The 20,751-nt window shown below is 33.9% G+C and overlaps 1 protein-coding gene across 4 annotated transcripts in view; it reads left to right on the top strand.

Moving 5' to 3' along the window:
- The window catches only part of ARHGAP12 (Rho GTPase activating protein 12), a 132,326-nt gene that overhangs the window by 106,998 nt on the left and 4,577 nt on the right, over nt 1-20,751 (top strand). For all 4 annotated transcript variants that reach the window (XM_029953782.1, XM_029953781.1, XM_029953780.1 and 1 more), the window contains 6 exons: nt 3,528-3,609; nt 9,682-9,783; nt 12,031-12,129; nt 15,389-15,491; nt 16,867-16,983; nt 18,892-18,990. In XM_029953782.1, the coding sequence (XP_029809642.1) occupies nt 3,528-3,609; nt 9,682-9,783; nt 12,031-12,129; nt 15,389-15,491; nt 16,867-16,983; nt 18,892-18,990 (602 nt within the window). The remainder of the gene's footprint in view (nt 1-3,527; nt 3,610-9,681; nt 9,784-12,030; nt 12,130-15,388; nt 15,492-16,866; nt 16,984-18,891; nt 18,991-20,751) is intronic.

Raw genomic sequence — 20,751 nt, 5'->3', positions numbered from 1 at the left:
CTTTGAGCAGTTTATTTTGGAGATGATTCTGTTTCATTCATGTAGAGCTGCCCATTGTTTTTAACTGTTGCAATATTGTGTGGCTGTACCCTAGTTTATTTCACCATTATTAGCAGGTAGGTAAATATGCCTTGTCTATTGGTAGACTTTTAGAACGTTTACATTTTTTTGCTATTGCAAACAGTATTACACATACATTACCTCTTATGTAGTTCATTTTGCAAGTATGTAGAATAAATTACAAAAGTGGAATTGCTAAGCCATATGCAGTGGTCATTTTGATACTGTTCTAAATTATGCTCTAAGGCAGTGAATCAGTCTTTATCTCTAATAGCAATGGATTTCTCCCACTTCTTTGATCTTGGTTAATAGAGATTAGAGTGAAAATGATACTTTTAATTTGTATTACTCTTTAATGTGTTGGAGTATCATAAGTAAGTAAGTCATTTTTTTTTGTTGAATTGTTAGTTCATCCCCTTTGTCTTGTTTATCTATTGGGTTGCCCTCTTTTTGGTTAGTGTGTAAAAACTCCTAATGGATCAAGGAAATTAACTCTGTAAACTAAGCTGGATTTTCCACAGTTTGTAAAAACTGCTAAAATGCTATAATTTTGTAGTCAACAGAGATCAGTCAGTTGTGTAAAGAAGAGTTTAAAATTTACATATAGTTGAATTTTTAAGATTTGCTTTAACTGAACTGTCTTTGTCCCATGTTAGTACTTGGAAGTTTTTCTTTTAAGTGCTCTGAGATAGCTTTACAAATACTGCAATTATTTGTTCCCTAAATTGTTCTTTGGGGAGAGTCACTGGTGAATGGGGTCTTTATCTTTTCCATTTCTGCTTTTGGGTGGGCACGTGTAGTGCAGATAGTTCTTTGGCCACTTTCTATGTTTTTCTTGTTTTTCCTGTGGTTAGTCTTTTAGATTTTCGACTTCTTTTGGAATACTTTTTGTGATTTATGTTTTTTAAGAAAAACATCATTTCATCCTCTTCAAATTTATGCAGAGTTGAGCAAAATAGTTTTTTAATTTTGTATATATCAGGGGTCCTCAAACATTTTGATCCGAGAACCCTTTTAAACTCTTAAAAATTACTGAATACTGTAGAGAACTTTTGTTTATGTAGTTTATAGCAATAGATATTTACTTTTAGAAATTAAAACTAAGAAATTTTAAGTATTGTAACTCTTAAAAGTAATAACCCATTATGTGTTAAGATGAATAACATTTTTATGAAGGAAAATACCTACATTTTCCAATACAAAACATTCCATGAGAAGTGTGGCGTTGTTCTACATTTTTGCAAATCTTTAATATTTGGTTTGATGGAAAACAGCTGGATTCTCCTCTCTGCTGAGAGTCGATCTGTTGTGACACATTGTTTTGGCTGAAGTATATGAAGAGAATCCTCCCTTTTAATAGTCCTCCTAGGTAATTGCACAGATTTTCTGCTACACCAAAACTTCACAAGTGTTAACTGCAGTTAGTGAACTTTCTTACTTAGTCTCATCACAATCCATCAGTCTGTGTTGCACTCTGAATGAATCTTTACCTGTGCATAATTTTGTAGCATCTTGTGGATCATTTGGAAAATACTGGTTCACTAAAGTTTGCTGATTTTTTCAAATGTTGACATATTTTATAATATCAAAGAATCATAAATCAGTACCTTCATTAGGAAAATCATTAAGTATTGGAAAACTGTCAACTTAGAGTGTCAGATATGCCAGGTTTTCCAAAATTCTACTTTCCCTTTGAAAGCTTTAATTTTTTATTGTCAACAAATACTATCATTTAAATGACATGCTCACTTCATTTATTTTTGAGATAATGTCTACCTGCCAAATGCTCAAGTCTAAATAACCATTGTGTGATCATCAATCTTTTTTTGTTGTTTTCTTCCAGGAAAAATTTCCTGGGGAAAAAAATGTGACTAATTCTGCTTGCAGCTCTGTCCCACGAGTGCTTCAGTCTTTGAGACAACTATTGTTAAATCACTATTTAATATTTATCCAGCATTCTTAGATATGTTTACTAGTTCTACAGTTTTTCTAATTTTGAAAACTAAATCCAAAAAGTTTATTTGAAGTAGAATATACTAATCTTAGCATTTCTAGAGGAAGGGGTCGGAAGATGTTCTCTGTAGAAATAGAAGATTGAGTATAAAATAAACTTACAAATAAAAATTTCTTCAAAATATCCAGGTCCACACAAAACAAAATAATAAAATGAAATAAAAATATAACAAAATGATGACTCACGGACCAAACATATATCAGTATCTCTACTCTTCTATTAAAAGAAAAAGATATTCATACTGAAGCACAAAACAAAACCCAGCTAAATATTATAATAAAAGAGATATCTGAAAAATGATTCAGAAAAGTTAAAAAAAAAAAAGACATTTCCAAGGTATAAAAAGTGAAGGAAGAATCAGGATCTTAATAGCATACATGTTCAGTTGGGGAGGGGGGAGCATTAAGCATCACAAAGATGGGGAGTTAAGATGATAAACACCATGGATAAATCCACGATAAAGATCTAATAATTAGGAATAGCCATTCACCAAATAAGTAGCATTAACAACCATAAGCAGAAACACCAATGAAAGGAAAAATAGAAACTCAGTAGTAGTAAACCTATTTTACTTTTAATCCATGAAGTTCAAGTATACTTAAAAACTAATAAAGTAGGTCTAATTGATAGATATTGAGTTCTACATTCTGAAAAAGGAGAATAAACCTTCTTTTAAGTACCCATAGAGTTTTCACAAAACTGGCTGTGTGTTTGGCAGTAAGGTAGGCCTTAATAAGTTTCTGTAGTAGACAGATTTGACATTTATTTTAGCCTGCCAGCAATTGAATTCCCTTATAAGGTAAATATTGGTAGTCTCTGGAATGCGGATGGAAGGAGAAGAAATAGACACTTTTCTTCCTATACATTTTTTTCTTTATACATTTTTATATTTAGAGTTTTATATGTTAATTTTATAATTTAGAACAATTATAAAAACCTCATCTTAGTAACCTTATTGATCAATGAGTTTGTAATTTATTATATACTTAAAATGTACCTAGTATCTATCACTTAAATTGTGTAGCCTTCTAAGGGGAAGGGAGAATACCAAGAAATATAAAACTCTGTATCTATAAATAATTGAGTAAGGTGGGCATGTTTGCCTTATTTTTAATCATGGATAATTCTTGCTAAATAAAGGGTTCAGTTCGTATTACTTTAAAATAAATTCACACCCTTGATCACAAGTGTGCTGGATTAGTCCATGTGAAAAATTAGGTATATAGATTCTGAGAACTTTCTATCTCTATTAGCTTCATTTATTTGGGGGCCTTTATGGTCAATTTGGGACCATAAAATGAATGTAATTCCAGTAGCATTATATCCTGAGGATACACTTAATAATGAGTGTAAATTGTGGAAAACATTGTTAACCTAAGTAGGTTTTAATATTTTAAATTCAGTTGGAAAAACTGAGTAGCAAAGTTTTAGTCGATCGTCTTTATAATTACAGAAAGAACTGGTTGTCTTCTTGGGCCGTGTTGCAAGGATCATCATTACTCTTTACCAAAACTCAAGGAAGCAGCACAAGTTGGGTAAGTTAGTCTTCTCTTTGAAGGCTTTATACATTTATGTGGAAGGTATCATACCTGAATCTCACGAAGTATTTCAAAGTCCTTTTAGCAGTGGCTGGTATGCAAATAAAAGAAAATGAAGTTTTTTAAAAGATGCATTTTCACTCAGAACAAGAGGGCTAATTAGAAGTCTGATTAGTTGTATTATTTAAATCAACAAAGTCTGTTTTACCCATCGAACTGAAAGGTGAGCTTGTTACTGGGACATTATAGAACAAAATATACTTCTTCATTCAGCTCCAGGATGTTCCAGGTTTCCCCTGCTGTCTGAAAGCAGAGCACTCCAATTAAACTTTCATAAAGCAAAGAAGCAATTACAATTAATTTATATGGAAAAGGTTTGAGCATTCCCAGTCTTCCCTCCCCTTCAAAAAAAAAAACCTCTTTTAGGCTTTTCTGATACCTTAGGAAATATCTTGCTATGAATGCACAAACAAGCTAATGCACAAATGCTCACACAGTCAAACCATGGTAAATTGATGCTCAGGTGCTAGTGTGGTTCCCTGAAAAGGAGCTAGGGATGTGAGCTGCCTCGACAATTGCTCACTGACAACAAATGCCGAATGTTATTTTCACTTTTCACCTTTTAAATGAAAGTGATCATCAGATTTGTTTTGGTTAGCAAAAACAGGTACTCATGTAGGTCTTTTGTAAAAGCAAAGTGGTGTAACGCAAACTTCCGAAAAGCAGGCACACCTGTAAAAGCTGTCTTCTGCTTTGTGGCCTTGCCAATTCAGATATTTAGAAAATACACAGTAATGTGTCAAGCCTCACCTTGAATTGTGATCTGATCCTTAGATTACTAGGCAGTGATTACATATCTGTGTATGTCAGCCAGCGTTTAGAAGAATAAGTAAATGTCCCATTACTTGTGGGATTTTTGAAGTATTTTGTATATCTGAGTGTTTGCTATTGTTATTCCTTGGTTAGTTTGTAATAGAAATATTAAAAATTACAATTTGTGACATGTAATAGCTAACACTTTTTGAATGCTTAATATGTATCAGATACTGTTTTAAGGGCAGAAGATTATGCATATATTATCCTTTTAAGTCTGAGATAGTTACTGTTTTTTTTTTTTCTTAGAAGATAGTTACTGTTTGTCATCCCTGTTGTGAATGAGAAAATGAGGTATAAAACAATGGAGGAGCTTGCTGAAGGTCATATAGCTACTAAGTGGCAGAACTAGGTGGCATTTTGTCTCCAGAGTCCATGCTCCGAATATTTGCAAACATTTTTGGTAATTGAGTTTGAAAAGTCAAGCTTAAATAGAATTTAAAATGAAATCAACCTAATGTCTCTATTCTGTTCTGTATCCTATAAGCAGTATTTTCTTATATTTACTGAGTTGCTTTAAAATCATCAGGACCTGTGGACCTTAAGTTTGATGAAAAAGAAATCCATTTATAAAATTCAGACAAATTCCACTCATTTACATTTATAATGCACCCATTTAACATTGTTCTGAACCAGGAATGTAGGAACGTGTCAGTCATCAAATAATCTGATACAGCAACAACCCAAAAGTCCTCTGGATTGGGCACTAATATGAACATTCTACAATGTTTCTTCTATTTTGTTCATCAATTCTTTGATTTGCTTCATTGTTTAACCAGTATGGTAGAACTGACCTGTGATCTGCTTTTTCATATTTAAAGATTGAAATTTTGGTTTGGCTTATCTTAAAGTAAGTGGATAATTATGTATTTCTCCCTTTTTTTCCTGAGGTAAAGCATATGGTACTTTTTCTTTGTGCTAATGCATTTCTAGAGGGTTATGCAATTATTTCTTCTTCCTACTTGTGGCTCAACCTTTATTTGAAATCGAGTGCAGGAAATGAATGCAAGAAGAGGAATGGAGAAGCAATTAGAGATTAATAAGTAATAAAAAAGTACTAAAAGAATGGTGGGTAATGGTCATTTTGATACTTTCTGATACTTAAAGATTAGAAGTTGTGGTACATACAGAAAAGTAGAGAGCATTAATATCATTTAGGTAGGCATCTTTGTATGTTATTTAAAGAAAATGACAACTTCTTTTTTAATTTAAAGGTGTTAGTACCTCAGTTCATGATCAGTTTTGCAGGCTGGTTGCATTTTACTTAACATTTTCACTCTTGAAAATCTTACATAATTCAGAGCTCATAATTAAATCTAATCTTGACAGAGAGCGTGAGGTATTTCTATTCATCAGCTAAAGTTGTGTTACTGTATTATTACCATGTGGCAATAACAGAAAGAGTTTAAAATTCAGTGAGGTGGCCAATTTTGAAATTATAGAATTCTTAATTAACTTTTAATTTTAGGGATTTACTATTTGAACTTCTGCCTTTAAATGAAATTTTATTAATATATTATGAATAATAGAATATATTATAATCATTTCAGATTGGTATAATTAAATAATACTAAACAGATGTGAGATGATAAAATGGCTTAGCTATACAATTAATTCTTAATTTTAATTTTATGGCAAATTTAAAAAGCATACTTCTTTTTCTTTACATATGTAACATTTCTGGCGAGAATGGAAAAAATTTAAATGATCTAAGTAAAAGCAAGTCAAGATTATTCAAATAAAAAGTATATAAGTATGTATAATATATTTTAGCACATATATTATTCATAAATATTTTTAAAAATTGGTAAAATATGTGAGAGGCTTCTTAATTAACTTTGTAATTAGGATTGTTAAAAAGGATTTGAAAAAAATCACAACTTTGTTTCTCTGCTCAGTCAGTATATCTATTGTAGGTAAAATGTACCCTGTTCATATAATGAAATCACACCTTACCAAAAAGACAAAAATCACCTATCGTGAAAATGTCCTTGATTATCTCTTAGAGAGGTGTTGGTTAGAAGTTCGTTTCTAGTAGAGCTATTTTCTGCCTTTGAGTTGGGAGATTGCTTGCCCTCCAGTTGGAGTTAACGTAAGCATTAAGGGGCCATATTATAGAAGTTTGGTTCTTTAAAAATTAGTTTCACAATTAGAGCAAAAACCTATACCTAAATTTACTTGAAGAAAGAGCAGATTCAAATCTTAGGCTCACTCCAGGGCATATACTTGTTGATTGAAGGCTGGGCTAAATCACCCACACTATTTGAAGTTGTTTTTTCTTTTAAATAATTCATACTTTGTTTTTGCTTCCATGGACAGCTAAGTTAACAAAATGTACATAGACACCATGCAACTCCACTATATAAGATAAATTTAACATAGGTAGTGCATCATCCAGTGAACCTTTATGTCTCCTTTAGGATACATTCCAGTTGTTTTCTTTATGATATTGGTTATCCACTGGATTGTGATATCAGTTAACATAAATTATACTTGTATTTTTCTTACTTCATTTCACCTAACTTGTTCAACAGACCTTAAAGCCTATTTTGTTCTGGGCATTGTGTTATGTTTGAGGAGTTAGAAGTAAATAAGATGGTCTCTGTCCTCCTGGCTTACACTGCAATGGGGAAGACTGACAGGTGCACAGTTATAATATGACAATGACATGTGCTCCCTTTCAGATATCATTCATCATATTCCTTGAGTATTATAAGAATCACCCCCACAAATATTAGTAATTATTCAAATTTATTTATATGAGCTTTTAAGTATTTAAAAATTGTCATGGTGGGGTAGTTAATTCTTTGGTGTGAGACCACCACAAATGTCTCCAGGCATTGCCAGATGTCCCCTGGGGGACAGAATTGCCTGTGGTGGAGAACCACTCTCCTAAAGGAAGGGAAGGCAAACTGGATGGTAGGGCTACCAGCAGGTCTCAAGAGGGAAGCTCCTGATTCCTGGGTAGGGGGTTGAGCAAGATGGTGCTGGGCCAGATGTGACTTCCATCTATGACCCTTCAGGTCTTCTGTTGTGAATATAGGCTAAGATGAGTCTGTTTAATGTAATTTCTGTAAAGCATTCACCTTAAAAATAAAGCATGAACTTCTGTAGTAACAGAGTCAGAAAATATTCTGAGATACAAATGCTAGGTAGGGTCTTTGCAAAAATACTTGGAAGTTAAGCTTTGTTTGTGTTGTGTCTGCTTGTGGAATTGTATTTTTGTCCTGTTTGGTTCCATATGCTTTTTTCTTGTGTGTCATTTTGCCGTTGTGCATTATTATGACATCATCATTTTCTTCCCTTTTTCCATCAAGTCATTCTGCCAACAGGGCTCGGTCTCCGAGCTCTTGCTTTCGCTGCTTTCTTCTTGGAAAAATTCTGTCAGTCGTCGGCCTGCATATGTAAAATCTGATCCTGTTTCAGCTGTCACTGTATGTGTTCTTGTTGCATGCCCCTTGCCACAATTATTCCGTTTTCTTTGCCATGAATTCATTGGAGGGATGTATGATAAAGTGGGACTAGGGTTTGAAAAAGAATAAATAACAAACACAAATTTTGCCAACCATATTGAATGCATTTTTACCGGCATTCCATCTCCTGTTAATTGTATTTGCTATTTGGTTGCTGTATCTTACTTGGTTAGTTATTTGTAGCTTAACTTATAGCTAACCATTTACAGGCATGTAATGACGATTTGTACATTGATTTTTATCATTCAGTTAAATGTATACATTTAAGTTTTACAACTTTTGAGATATATCATTTTTTCTCAGAAAGTTCTCTTTGCTCATTGTAGCTCTTAACGATTAATTAAATATCTTTTGAATGACAGAAGGCACTTAATGCCAGGACTCTGTAAATTAGTTACAATTTTTGTGATTGTTATTATGATTCCACTAATAAAAATTCCATATAATGCCCTAAGCTTTGTTTCAGTTCCACTAATAAATTCCATATAATATCCTAAATGTTCTTTTGTTATAACAAGTACATTTTTTAAGTCCACATTGCTAGCTGAAAAGATGAAGTAAAAGGGAACAGATAAAGTTGAACCATTCATTAAATGGGAAGCTACTGAGTAGTTCTTGATGCTGTGAACATTGACTAAGATATCACTAGGTTGACAGGTAATGTCCATTTCCAATGACAAACATAATTTGACTTGAAAATATTTTAAGAAATGATTTTTTTGTAACGAATCTTTGACCATAAGATTATAGCCCTTAAAGATTTTAAAACCTCTACACCTTTCAATAAAAGGAATGTTATTTTCTATTCTTACTCTTAGTTCTGTTCTCTATTCTTAAATTTCCAAACAAAAATTTAGGTTAATGATGACAAGGTGCAGAGTACATCTGTATTTAACTACTTGCTAATCTTTTCCTTATCTGGTTAACAAAATCTAATAGCTAGCTAAGTGCTTTTTCTTTTCTTGTCACCTGTCTTCCTGTTCTTTTCACAGTTCTTTATTAAATTGCTGAGGCTTTATAGCATCTGGCTCCAGGTATAATTTCTAACAAAGGCTGAATAAAAGAACATGGGGCTTAGAGTTTCCTGTTTTTATAAGTTACTGTTGTTGACAGCATAAATAGTCAATAAGGAAATAACTTTTGAAAGCACAAAATCTGGTTTAGAGAATGTTTACTAGGGGGAAAACAACTTGATACCTGCCAGGTATTATTTATACATACGTAAGAATAATGCCTTGCCTTTTGGACACATCATTTTACCTAGTCCTGTAAAGTCTAGGATCAGTTCCAAGCCAAAGGATACATGTGTTTGTAAATTTCCAAATTCAGTACTGCAATTTTCCCTCTTTAGGCATTGTTCTAATTTATACTCCACTTGCATATGAAGGCCTGTTTCTCAATGTAAAACACAGTTTTTCATCTAACTTTCAGAATTTTTTTCTATACTGATGAGTGAAAAAAGATTTTAGTGTGGCTTTATTTTTTATTTTTCTTATTAAATTGGAAGTCGAGCCATTTTCTTTTCTGTGAAGGATATATTCATGTCTTGTAGACATATGTCAGTTTTAAAGTAGGAACTGTTTGTTATTTTACAATAAAGATAAGAATTTGAGGTAATCACCTATTTGATTTATTGTTCATAATATAAAATTGGTATAAGTAGTTTTTGGTACACTCGTGTATATGAATATCACAAGAGTTTTTCCTTTTTTCTAAAATGAAGTTTGGGAGTAATCAGTCAAAACCGGAGTTCACAGTGGACCTTAAGGGGGCGACGGTGGAGATGGCTTCAAAGGATAAATCCAGCAAAAAGAATGTATTTGAGGTAACACACTTTTTTTCTAAGTATAATTCACCTTCTTAACATGGTAATTGGGTATTCCTTTTTTGAGTGTCTTTGAGCTATATTTCAGTGCAACTGATTAAGGCAAAGTTGGTCATTAAGTCAGTTTAGTGTCATAATTTAAGGGGACAAAGAGCTGGTATAAATATCTGGGCTTCATTTGCATAAATTTTTGGATCTCAGACTATATATTATAAGCTTTTGTTCCACAATCTTGCCTTTCCCTACCAACAAAAAAAGGGTGTAGTTTCCTTTACCTACCAGGTCTAATATTGAAAAATAAATTGAAACCTTTCCATTTTGTCCTTAAAAATCCCCCACAGTAATATATGATTCTGTATCTGTTATTTACTGCTGCATATCAGACCACCTTAGAATTTGATAGCTTTGGAGAAAAGAACCATTCTGTTAGTTGGGTTTGGCCTGTGCTGAGCTGAGTGGTTCTGATCTCACGTGGGACCACTCATGAGGCTTTAGTAGTGGCCTGACTCGATCTGGACGGTCTACTCACATGTCTGGTGTTGTGCCAGCAGTTTGCTAGGCCTCTTTCTCTCCTGGTTCTCTCACTCTTCAGGAAGCAATGCCAGGCTTCTTCAGGGGCCCAGGAACTTCCAGGGGCCGTGGCAGGGTTCCAAGAGGGTGAGAGCAGAAGCTAGCAGACTTCCTGAGGCCTAGGTTTAGGAGTCACACATCAGCAGATTCCATTGGTTAAAGCAAGTCCGAAAGCCAGACAAGTGTTCAGGGTTGTGGGGAACTAGAAACCACCTATTGATGGAGGAACTGTAAAGGCACATTGCAGAAGGGTGCATATTCAGAGATCAGAGGAGTTTTTCAGACTGTCTTTGCAAACAATGTTTCCATTCCCACCCTACCTTTATAGCATCACGTGTCAGTCCTTTCCTGTCTCCTTCAGGCATTTGCTGTTTTCCAGGTGAGACCTAGGTTTTCCTGCTTCTATGATTTTACCCTTTCCTAGTACCTATGGCAGTCTCTGCTTGTCACATGTTACCTGTCTTCCAAGACCCATGAGAAATGTGACAGTACCACTGAGGCTTCTTTTTTATTATGCTTTTAAAATAGCATTTAATTTAGTATCTCTTAGGTTACTGTCATCTGTAAATTACTCTTCCCACTAGATGATGATTATTTTTTCAGCAGAGAGACTGTATTTTTCCTTATCTTGAAGTAGGAACCTTTGACAGTATCTTATGTGCAGTGAATATTCAGTTTTGGTAGACTGGCTTGACCCACTCTCAGGAGGAGTACAAGAAAGGAAGTCAGAAGAAGTGATATCAGAGTGAAAGTGAATCCATGGTCAAATAAATGTAGGCAGTGGTATATATTGTGATTCTTTCTTTAGAAAATCAGTGCACCCTGGAATATCAAAGCCCTGTGATGTCTTAAAGGAGAGAATCTTGTTTAACGTTCTTCAACCCAGTATTTCCCAAATTAATATCATAAACCTTTCGTTATTTTTTTGAGGAATGTCTTTTTTTTTTTAAACATTGCTCTGGGAACTGTGTTTGAGGCATATGTCTCAGAATATTGGAAAACATTGCCATATGTTCCTCAAGGAAAAAAACAGTTCAGCTACTAACCAGAAAATAGGAAGAAGGCTTTCTCCTAATACCTCAGAACTTTTCTTCAATCAAGTGGAAGAAACTTTGAACCAAAGACATTATACATAAATTGGTTACTGCCTTCATGTAGAATAATACATGGTATCCTTACTTGAGTTAGTTCATGATTTGACACTTAATTTAGTACTATTTCTGCCCAAAAGTGATGTAACATTTACTGTCTGTGCAGAGACTTTCTCTTTGCACCAAGCCATTATATTTATTTGTCTATTAAATAGGAAATAACATTGAACTCTTTCTTAATATTTTTTCTACATTTATTTTTTAACTGGAAAGAGAAAAACAGTCCGCAGATTTGCATAAAAATATCACAGATTTAATTTCTTTATAAATGAATTTTGTTTCGGGGCACCTGGGTGGCTCAGTCAGTTGAGTGTCTGATTCTTGATTTCAGCTCAGGTCATGATCCTAGGTTGTCAGATTGGGTCCTGCACCAGCTTCTGCTCTGAGCATGAAGCCTGCTTGGGACTCTGACTCTTTCTCTAAAATAATGAATACATATATGTGTGTGTACATGCGCGTGTATGCGTTCAGTTGATTGAAAGCACTAACCATACTCTTTTTTTTTTTTGCTTCTTTTTCTCTAAAGCTGAAAACCCGTCAAGGAACAGAACTGCTAATTCAGTCTGATAATGACACAGTTATTAATGACTGGTTTAAAGTTCTTAGTAGTACTATCAATAATCAGGTATGTGTTTGACTTAGGTAAATGTTTTTACTTCAGAGCTTTTTTTCTTTTCTGCTTTCTAATTGGCTATTGCATATCCAGTTTACAATTTACATGTGATAAAACAGAGGTGGGAAAAGCAGTGGTCACTTTAGCAGTTCCCCAGGGCTCATGAAGACTTAACATTCATTCTCAACTATATAATATTTGATGTTAGTGGATTTTAAATCGTTTTCAGATCGAGGCCTTGGTCTTAAAATAAATCATTCAAAAAGAGGGACAAACCATTTCTAGTTCATAATATTTATTCAATGACTCATGAGTTGGGAATAGTGCTATTTGGTGGAGACAGGTCCTAGACAGAGTTTTAAAATGAATAAAGCTAGAGTCTCTAAATGAGCACCTTTTCTTTCCTCATGATACCTCTCTAGCTACCCTTTAGGTATTCTAGTTCCTCACCCCGCCCCTCCAATCATGGAGGTGTTCAGTACCCTCACATTCCTGGCAGTCTTCTCTGTGTGTGTGTGTGTGTGTGCGTGTAATACATGATATGTATGCAGCAGATACATAATACAGTACATTATAGAATATATGTATTATATATATAACAACCAAAAAGAACCTCAAATTTGTATTTGAGCAGGAAGAAACAGATAGGGACACTATTTTTTCAGACTATATTCTTACTCCTCACTGTATGGGGACATGGTTTCCTGAGTAAGGATCATAGGTCAGTGACAAAAAAGAAAGTGAATACTTATGGAAGTGTGTTATGGTTTTAAACTAAACAAAGACTGAAAAAAAGTTGGGAATCACAGGCTTTAGTGAAGACTGAGAAGTCTTTCAGAGACTATAGGCGAAGCCTCATTAAATAGTAAGATCTATGATCTTACTGAGGTATTCTACCTCTATGGGCTTCCATTTTTTTACTTATAAAATAGAGAGGTTTGATTTGTCTCCCAGTATCCTTTTAAGCTTCAAAGTTTTTATGATGCACTCAGTTCAAAACAGCCAGTTTTGAAATCTTGACTATTAACTCTTCCTCCTCTTTTACCTCTTCTAGCCAATTATTCATATATATTCACGCACGCGCGTGCACACACACACACACACAGATATATATATATATATTCTTCCTTTGCTGTTTGTAATATTGTATATTCTGAATCTTGTCTCTTTCTTTCCATGTATTCCTGGAACCATGATCAGGACTGTATATGTTAGATAGCAGCTACTTTGCAGTTTTTCTTATTTCATCTCACCCCATCAATATGTTCTTAATAGTGTTGCTGTATGAAACTTCCTACATATATATCCTACATATGTAATCCTCTCCTGCTCAGAAACCTTCTGTGACTCTCATTAAAATTCAACAACTCAATCCCAGTCTATCTTTCAAATGTACCTTCAACTCTACCCAATATGGGCTTTCAGCTCTAGTCACTGTAATCTGTTTCCAATCCCTTGAAAAGCAAGTATGGCTGCATTCATTTAACAAATGTGAGAGTACTGTATTCACGGGGTGGGGGGGAATAGCAGCATGCAACCAGATGCTACACCTTTCTATATGGAATTTAGAACCCAAGACAGAAGATTACTGAAGACAGATGACTGAATAGTTAATATAGTGGAATGTGATGAGGTTTATGATGGTAAGGGATATACAACTTACTATGAAATCTCCATTAAGGAGAAGCTAACCTAGTGTCGGGGTCCAGGAGAGCCTTGCAGAGAGAGGAGTTTTTTGTTTTGTTTTTTTTTTCATTTAAGTTTATAGGATCAGGGAATAAGCCAAGTGAAAAGAGAGGAACATATTATTGACTATTAAATTTAAAATACATACTGTTTACAAAGTGGCAAAAGATACTGTAGAAATATGCACAATCAATGTAGAAAGATGCACAAGACTTCTACAAGGAAGATCATAAAACTTGGTTGAGAGACATGGAAGAAAATGTCATTATATGAGAAGATATGATATTCATGGATTAAAAGATTCAGTAATGTGGTGCACCTGGGAGGCTTAGTTGATTAAGCATCCAACTTCGGCTCAGGCCATGATCTCTTGGTTCGTGAGTTCAAGCCTTGCATGGGACTCTCTGCTGACAGCTTAGAGTCCAGAGCCTGCTTCGGATTCTGTGTCTCCCTCTCTCTCTGCCCTTCCCCTGCTCATACTCTGTCTCTCTCCCTCTCTCCCTCTCTCTCTCTCTCTCTCTCTCAAAAATAAATATTAGAAGAAAATTTAAAAAGATTCAATAATGTAAAGATATATTCTTCCAAATGATTTATAAATTTACAGACTTGAGATTTTTGGACCTCCGTCAAAATCTCGTGGAACTTGACAAGTTATTCTAAAATTATACAGGAATGTAAAGTTGGTAAAAACATCCAAGACTCTGGAAGAAGAAAGTGGAAGGACTTGCTTTCTCAGATTTCAAGACTTTATAAAGCTGTATTAATTAATAGAACACGGTATCCATACTGAGATAGATGTATAGATCTATGGAACAAAGAACCTAGAAACCTACATACCTTTGGACACTTGATGCTAGATTTAGCACTCTAAAAAGAAATAAGGAAGAATAAACTTTAAAACAAATGGTACTGGGTCAGCTGGACATCCAGCAAGAAATTAGAACCTTTCTTTATGCTCTGCACCAAAATAAGTTCTAAGTGGACTAAAGACATCAGTGTGAGAGGCAAAATAATGCTTTTAGCTCTGAGAACTCACTTCAGTTTTTTAATCTGTAAAAGTGACTTTGGTTAGGCTGTACTTGAGCTCTAGGATTTCTTTCAATGCTTAAGATCCACGAATCTGTTAGTAATTACTAGCTATTAATACAAAGTATAATATGCAAAATTTGTTGGTGTGAAAAATTAATGTACTGTTGGCTAGTTAGCTTTGTCTTGTAGTATTAGCACAGAATGCACCTTCATCCATTCTATCACTGTAGATTGTAGTCTGACCTTTTCACTCTCTTTACTATAATTCTTATGCAGTCTGTCTACATGAAGGAAGATAGCCTCAACATCAGTGTATAAACCCTTTGTGATGTGAATTAGCAGCATTTCTTCTTTTTTGAAATCGGAATTTTCCCCATTTAGATGGCAAAAGAATATTTTTAAAGAGTTATCAAGCTTCTAAATCATATATATTATATACTAATTGGTTCACTAAAATAATTTGGGAGGATCAGTTACTAATTAGAATGAGAATTATGATGTCACATCTAAAATAATTTCAAAAGTAATATGTATTTGGGAAATCTCTAATCAATAGACAGTAGAAACTGATGAAGCAACTGAAGAGGAGATACCAGATTCACCGGGAATAGAAAAGCATGATAAAGAGAAGGACCATAAGGATCCTAAGAAACTTCGTGGTAAGTTATTCTTTACTTGTTTTGTTAGTAGCTTGACTGAGCATATTCTCCTAGCTTTTCAAATATTTTATATATATAAAGGCTGAATGGAATCTCCAAGGTTACAAGCAAATTATAAGATTAGGTAGTTACAAACTCAGAGTTTCAGGATTACTCTCTCCTTATTAACTCATTATCATTTTTCAACCTCCTCAGATGCACCCATACAAAATTACTCATTTTAAGATATTCTGGTTCTTTAAGAGAAAAAAATGTATCAGAATGCACTTCTGTTGAGGTATCTAGGAAGCTGAACTTTACTGATTTAAAAATACATAAGTATCATTTTAGGTTCTAGGTAGAATCTTACACTTCAAGAAGTCAGAAGTCATGGGGTATGTACCATAGTTCACACTGGGCGCCAGGCAACCATCTCTGGACTAGGACACGTTGGTACAGGTGCTGCTGTGCGCGTTCATGCCTCCAGCCCTATATATATGGACCAGAGCTAAAGCCAGCAGTTTTCAGAATAGCATTTTCGAATGCAGTCCCCTTGTGAATTACATTGTTTAAGTAGGCCATTAGTTATGGCTCTTAACTTCTTAAATGTATTTTAACAAATCCACATTCAACTGAGAATTTTAGGCATTCAGATTAACTGAATGATTAGAAAATCATTACTGTTTTTGTTTTCCTACATTCTAAAGAAGTTTAGGCATGTTACTGACATTGTCATGGACATATAACAATGTAAACACATTAAAATTTGATTATTTTAATTCTTTACTAATAATACTGTTTGTGCTCTCAACTTTCCTCAAACATAGTTCTTTTCAAGAAATTTACATTTTATATATTTTTTATGGTTACCAAAAAAAGACACCGGACTGATGGCAATGTAGGACATTATTCATGTGGTCCCATTCTTAGTGTAGAGGTAATTATGATGATATGTCATTGTGATGGATATATATATCTCCAGACTCCAGTATCCAGTAAGGATACTGCAAGATAGGGACTTGTTTATGTTTTATGGATATTTTTTTCTGATCATTTTACCTTCTAAAACTGATGGAGAGTCAAAGAAGGTAAGTAGTATCATTTATGAAATAATATAAATCAGAATAACCAGTGTCTTAGCACATAGACCAAAGAAGGCACAGTTCATGGTCCATGTTTAGTGATAAAGATGAAATGTTTTGCTTGGTTTATCACTTTGAAATTGGGTCTGTGTTAGTTTGATTCTTCAAATATTACTCTTAAACTATGTTAAAGTTTGAATAACTGAATTTATAGCTGATTTTTATGTTTGAGATTAGTATGTTTAGAGTACTAGGTGGAAAAAGTTTTATCAAAAAGTTGTTTTATGAAATGACTAACATCTGTTTGTCTTAAGCCATGAAAGTGTCTAGCATAGATTCTTCAGAACAGAAGAAAACGAAGAAAAACTTAAAAAAGTTTCTTACACGACGCCCCACTTTGCAAGCTGTTCGTGAAAAAGGTTATATTAAAGGTAGGTAGAAGTGATGTTTATAATAATGAAATTTGGTCAAAATCAGAAATAAGACACTTTAAATTAAAACCTGAAAAATTTTTGAACAGAAAAATGTTTTCATTCTTTAGAGTTACCAGGTTCATTGATTAAATATGTTTGAATGATTAAAATTGATATTATAAAGCACATGGAGGGTTTAACTAAAGCATTGAACAGACTTAAATACCAAACTGAAGTCTTTAGAAACCCTGTACCAGAGGAACTGCAGGTATGTTATGGATGGATACAAGATATCACAGTAACGATTTTAGTTTTGAGATGCACAGAGCAGAAGAAATTTTGAATAACTGGTCACTAACATAGTAGAAAGAAAAATATTATTATATCTTGATTGTTTGCTTTCAGTTCTCATTTCAGGTGATTTTAAAATTAGTATAAGGTGTGTTTTTTAAATTAATTTTTATATTATTTATAAGCAGTAATAGCAATAATGCACTAACAGAATTTTTTTTAATAAGAGAGTATGCTTTAAAATCACATATACTTGTATACACCTTTAGTTTTTACAAGCAGTTTTAATTTCAATGATAAAATTGTCTAGTACATGACTCAAACGGGGATGTTAATTAGTAAAGACATAGGTAAATGTAATACATGACATATATATCTGTCTTTGAAGTTTCAAACAAAGACCATCACTGGAACATCTGTTTGCAAAGCATCTAAATTACACAAATTGGGTTTCATTAAAAAGATATTTAAAACTAGGTGGAGTTCAGCCAATTAAGGGATTCAAATTAGCAACCTTAAGAGTTATTGGTAAACAGGGACTTTCAGATGATGCATATGAATTTAGTGTATTGAGTTTAAAACCTTAAAAAAAGCCTGACAAGTCAATGAATAGAAACTGCTGGTAATTTGTTCACCAAGCTTTTTCAGTGAGAAATAGAAACTGTTGGTACTTTATAGTGCTACAGTGCTTTATGGTGATATGAGATTGTGTTTAGCACTTTGAGTATTTTGTTATCCTAGATATTTAGCACAAATGTGCCATGTCAGAACTGTTGGGTTGAAAGATTGATAGAACAGCCTTTGCAGTATACTTTGTGAAATCAATGTTGGTACACAATGGGTATCACCATGCTTTTTAAAAAAATATTTATTTTTGAGAGAGTGAAAGAGAGATAGAGGGTTACCGGGGAAGGGGCAGAGATGGGGAGAATCAGAATCCAAAGCAGGCTTAAGGCTCTGAGCTGTCAGCACAGAGCCCGATGTGGGGCTCAAATCCACAAACCATGAGATCATGACCTGAGCCGAAGTCAGACGCTTAACCAGCTGAGCCACCTGGGCACCCCATGCACTATGCTTTGTTTTAATACTTTAAGAAATATTTGACTATTTACTAACTGTTAGGTGTTCACCTAAGTGCCATGAATTCCTACTGGTGTTCAACAATTACAAGGTCCCTACTCTCGTGAAACTTATATAAAAATGAGAAATGGACAAGATAATTTCAAATAGTGCTGACTACTCTGAGAATTTACCGTAGTTATGGACTAGAGAGTGACTGTAACTGGGTTGCCTTAGGCTGTTCCTAAGGATTTTCTAAGTAGGTAATACTTTAACTGAGGGTAGGAGTGAAAAGAAGGAGCGAAGTTTGTGGGAAGAGGATGGATCTCTGCAAAAGGTGTAGAAAATGAAAAGGCTCTCAGGTACAAATGAGTCAGGGTGTTTGTGGAGTTTAGTAAAGCAGGACAATTGTTTGAAGTGGCATTGGAAAGGGTAGGCAGATCACAGAAGGCATAAATCACAGTTGACCACGTCTGGATGCACTGAATGTTTTTGATAGCACTATGGATGGTTATCACCATGTCACAAACTAAATTTTAGTAGGATGGTTTATTTTAAAAAATAAATCTCTTTCAGATCAAGTATTTGGAGCCAATCTTGCTAATCTGTGTCAGAGAGAAAATGGCACAGTGCCAAAATTTGTGAAGCTATGCATTGAACATGTTGAAGCATATGGTAAGAAAATGATTTTTTTTTATATTAAGCATACTAACCCAATTGCTTTGTCATCAAAATCCGTAGGATTTTTATGGTTTTGAGTAATGGAACAGTTGTAAGATATTAAGAAAAGCATCTTGTTTGCTAAAAACATACATGTTTGTACCTATTTTAAATTAAGACCTTTTGAATGTTAAGACCTATTGAATGTTCTGTTCTTTGTTCTAGTTGATTAAGCATATGGTATTCTTTGAAGCTATTTGGAGTTGGCATTTGCTTGAAATGAAGAAGGTGGTGATTACGGAACTGAGTTAAGAAGTGATTTGGTAGTGTAGAAGGTAGAAGGTTGTGTTTACTTATCAAGAGAGAGTTCTGTCTCTTTAAAATATAAATGAGATCACAGTTTAAAACTGTTAAGTCAGGGCACCTGGGTGGCTCAGTGGGTTGAGCAGCCAACTTCAGCTCAGGTCATGATCTCCTAGTTAGTGAGTTGGAGCCCCACATCAGGCTTTGTGCTGACAGCTCAGAGCCTGGAGCCTGCTTCAGATTCTGTGTCTCCCTCTCTCTCTGCCCCTCCCCTGCTCATGCTCTGTCTTTCTGTCTCTCAAAAAAAAAATTTTAATTACCCTTAAATAAAGCCATCATAGCTTACTGCTTTAGTTGTTACTGTAGTTACTACAGTATTTATATAGTTGCTTTAGTACTGTATATTATAGTTACTATAGTTACTGCATCGCCATTTTAATAACTTTTTTGTCTTCTGATAGAACACTAGAATACTAAAATTATCCCAATGAAGAAGATTTAAAACAAACACACATAAAATGAGTAAAATGAAAAATGAATCTCTGTACCCTAATGAAATTTTTCCCCCATCAACCTAGTGGAGTGATTATTGTTACCTGAATTGTAGCTCATACTTATATCTGTGTCTTGCTTTAAACACTAAGCTGAAATATCACACATTTAAAGTTTGTTAGAGTGTGTATAGTTGTACCTTTCAGCTGTGTTTAAATTAACATTAAAAAATACAGCTGTTAAATCAACTAGTGTCTAAATAGACAAACCTTCTTATGGCATTTCCTGTTAAATAAGACTTAAACCAATTTATATTTTGGTTAATTTTAATATGCTTATAATACTTACACTTATATTATAAATACATATTTTAATAAAATAATATCTTGATGGCAATCACATTAACTTGCATCTGTACATCATCAAAAACATCTTGTATAGTTAAAATGTTTGCATAATATATCATTTCTGTCAGTTTCAGATCTTGTCTCTTTGACTTTTCTTGTCAACATGACCATAAAGACAACATGCCTTTATTTGAAATTATATGAAGAGCACATTAGTGTGTGCTTTGTTAAATGTTTACAGCCTTCATTTAATGAACATTTGAATATTTCAGGCTTAATGGGGTGAATTTCAAATGATTCTATTCCACATATAAAAGAAATTATAAACTCTATCAAATTATCAATAGTTTTTATAGAGTGTTTACTTTTTAATTGCTAGCTTATATTAAGTTTATTACAAGCACTTAATAGGACAGCCATGTTTAAAAGAGCTTTAAGGGCTAATATCAAAAATGTACAAGGAACTCACCAAACTTCACACTCACAAAACAAATAATCCAGTGAAGAAATGGGCAGAAGACATGAACAGACACTTCTCCAAAGAGGACATCCAGATGGCCTACAGACACATAAAACGATGCTCAACATCACTCATCATCAGGGAAACACAAATCAAAACCACACTGAGATACCA

The sequence above is a fragment of the Suricata suricatta genome, chromosome 10 (assembly GCF_006229205.1).
Source record: "Suricata suricatta isolate VVHF042 chromosome 10, meerkat_22Aug2017_6uvM2_HiC, whole genome shotgun sequence".
NCBI classification, from domain to species: domain Eukaryota; kingdom Metazoa; phylum Chordata; class Mammalia; order Carnivora; family Herpestidae; genus Suricata; species Suricata suricatta.
The sequence above is the reverse complement of the archived record's forward strand: the minus strand, read 5'-3'. Positions and strand labels throughout refer to the sequence as shown.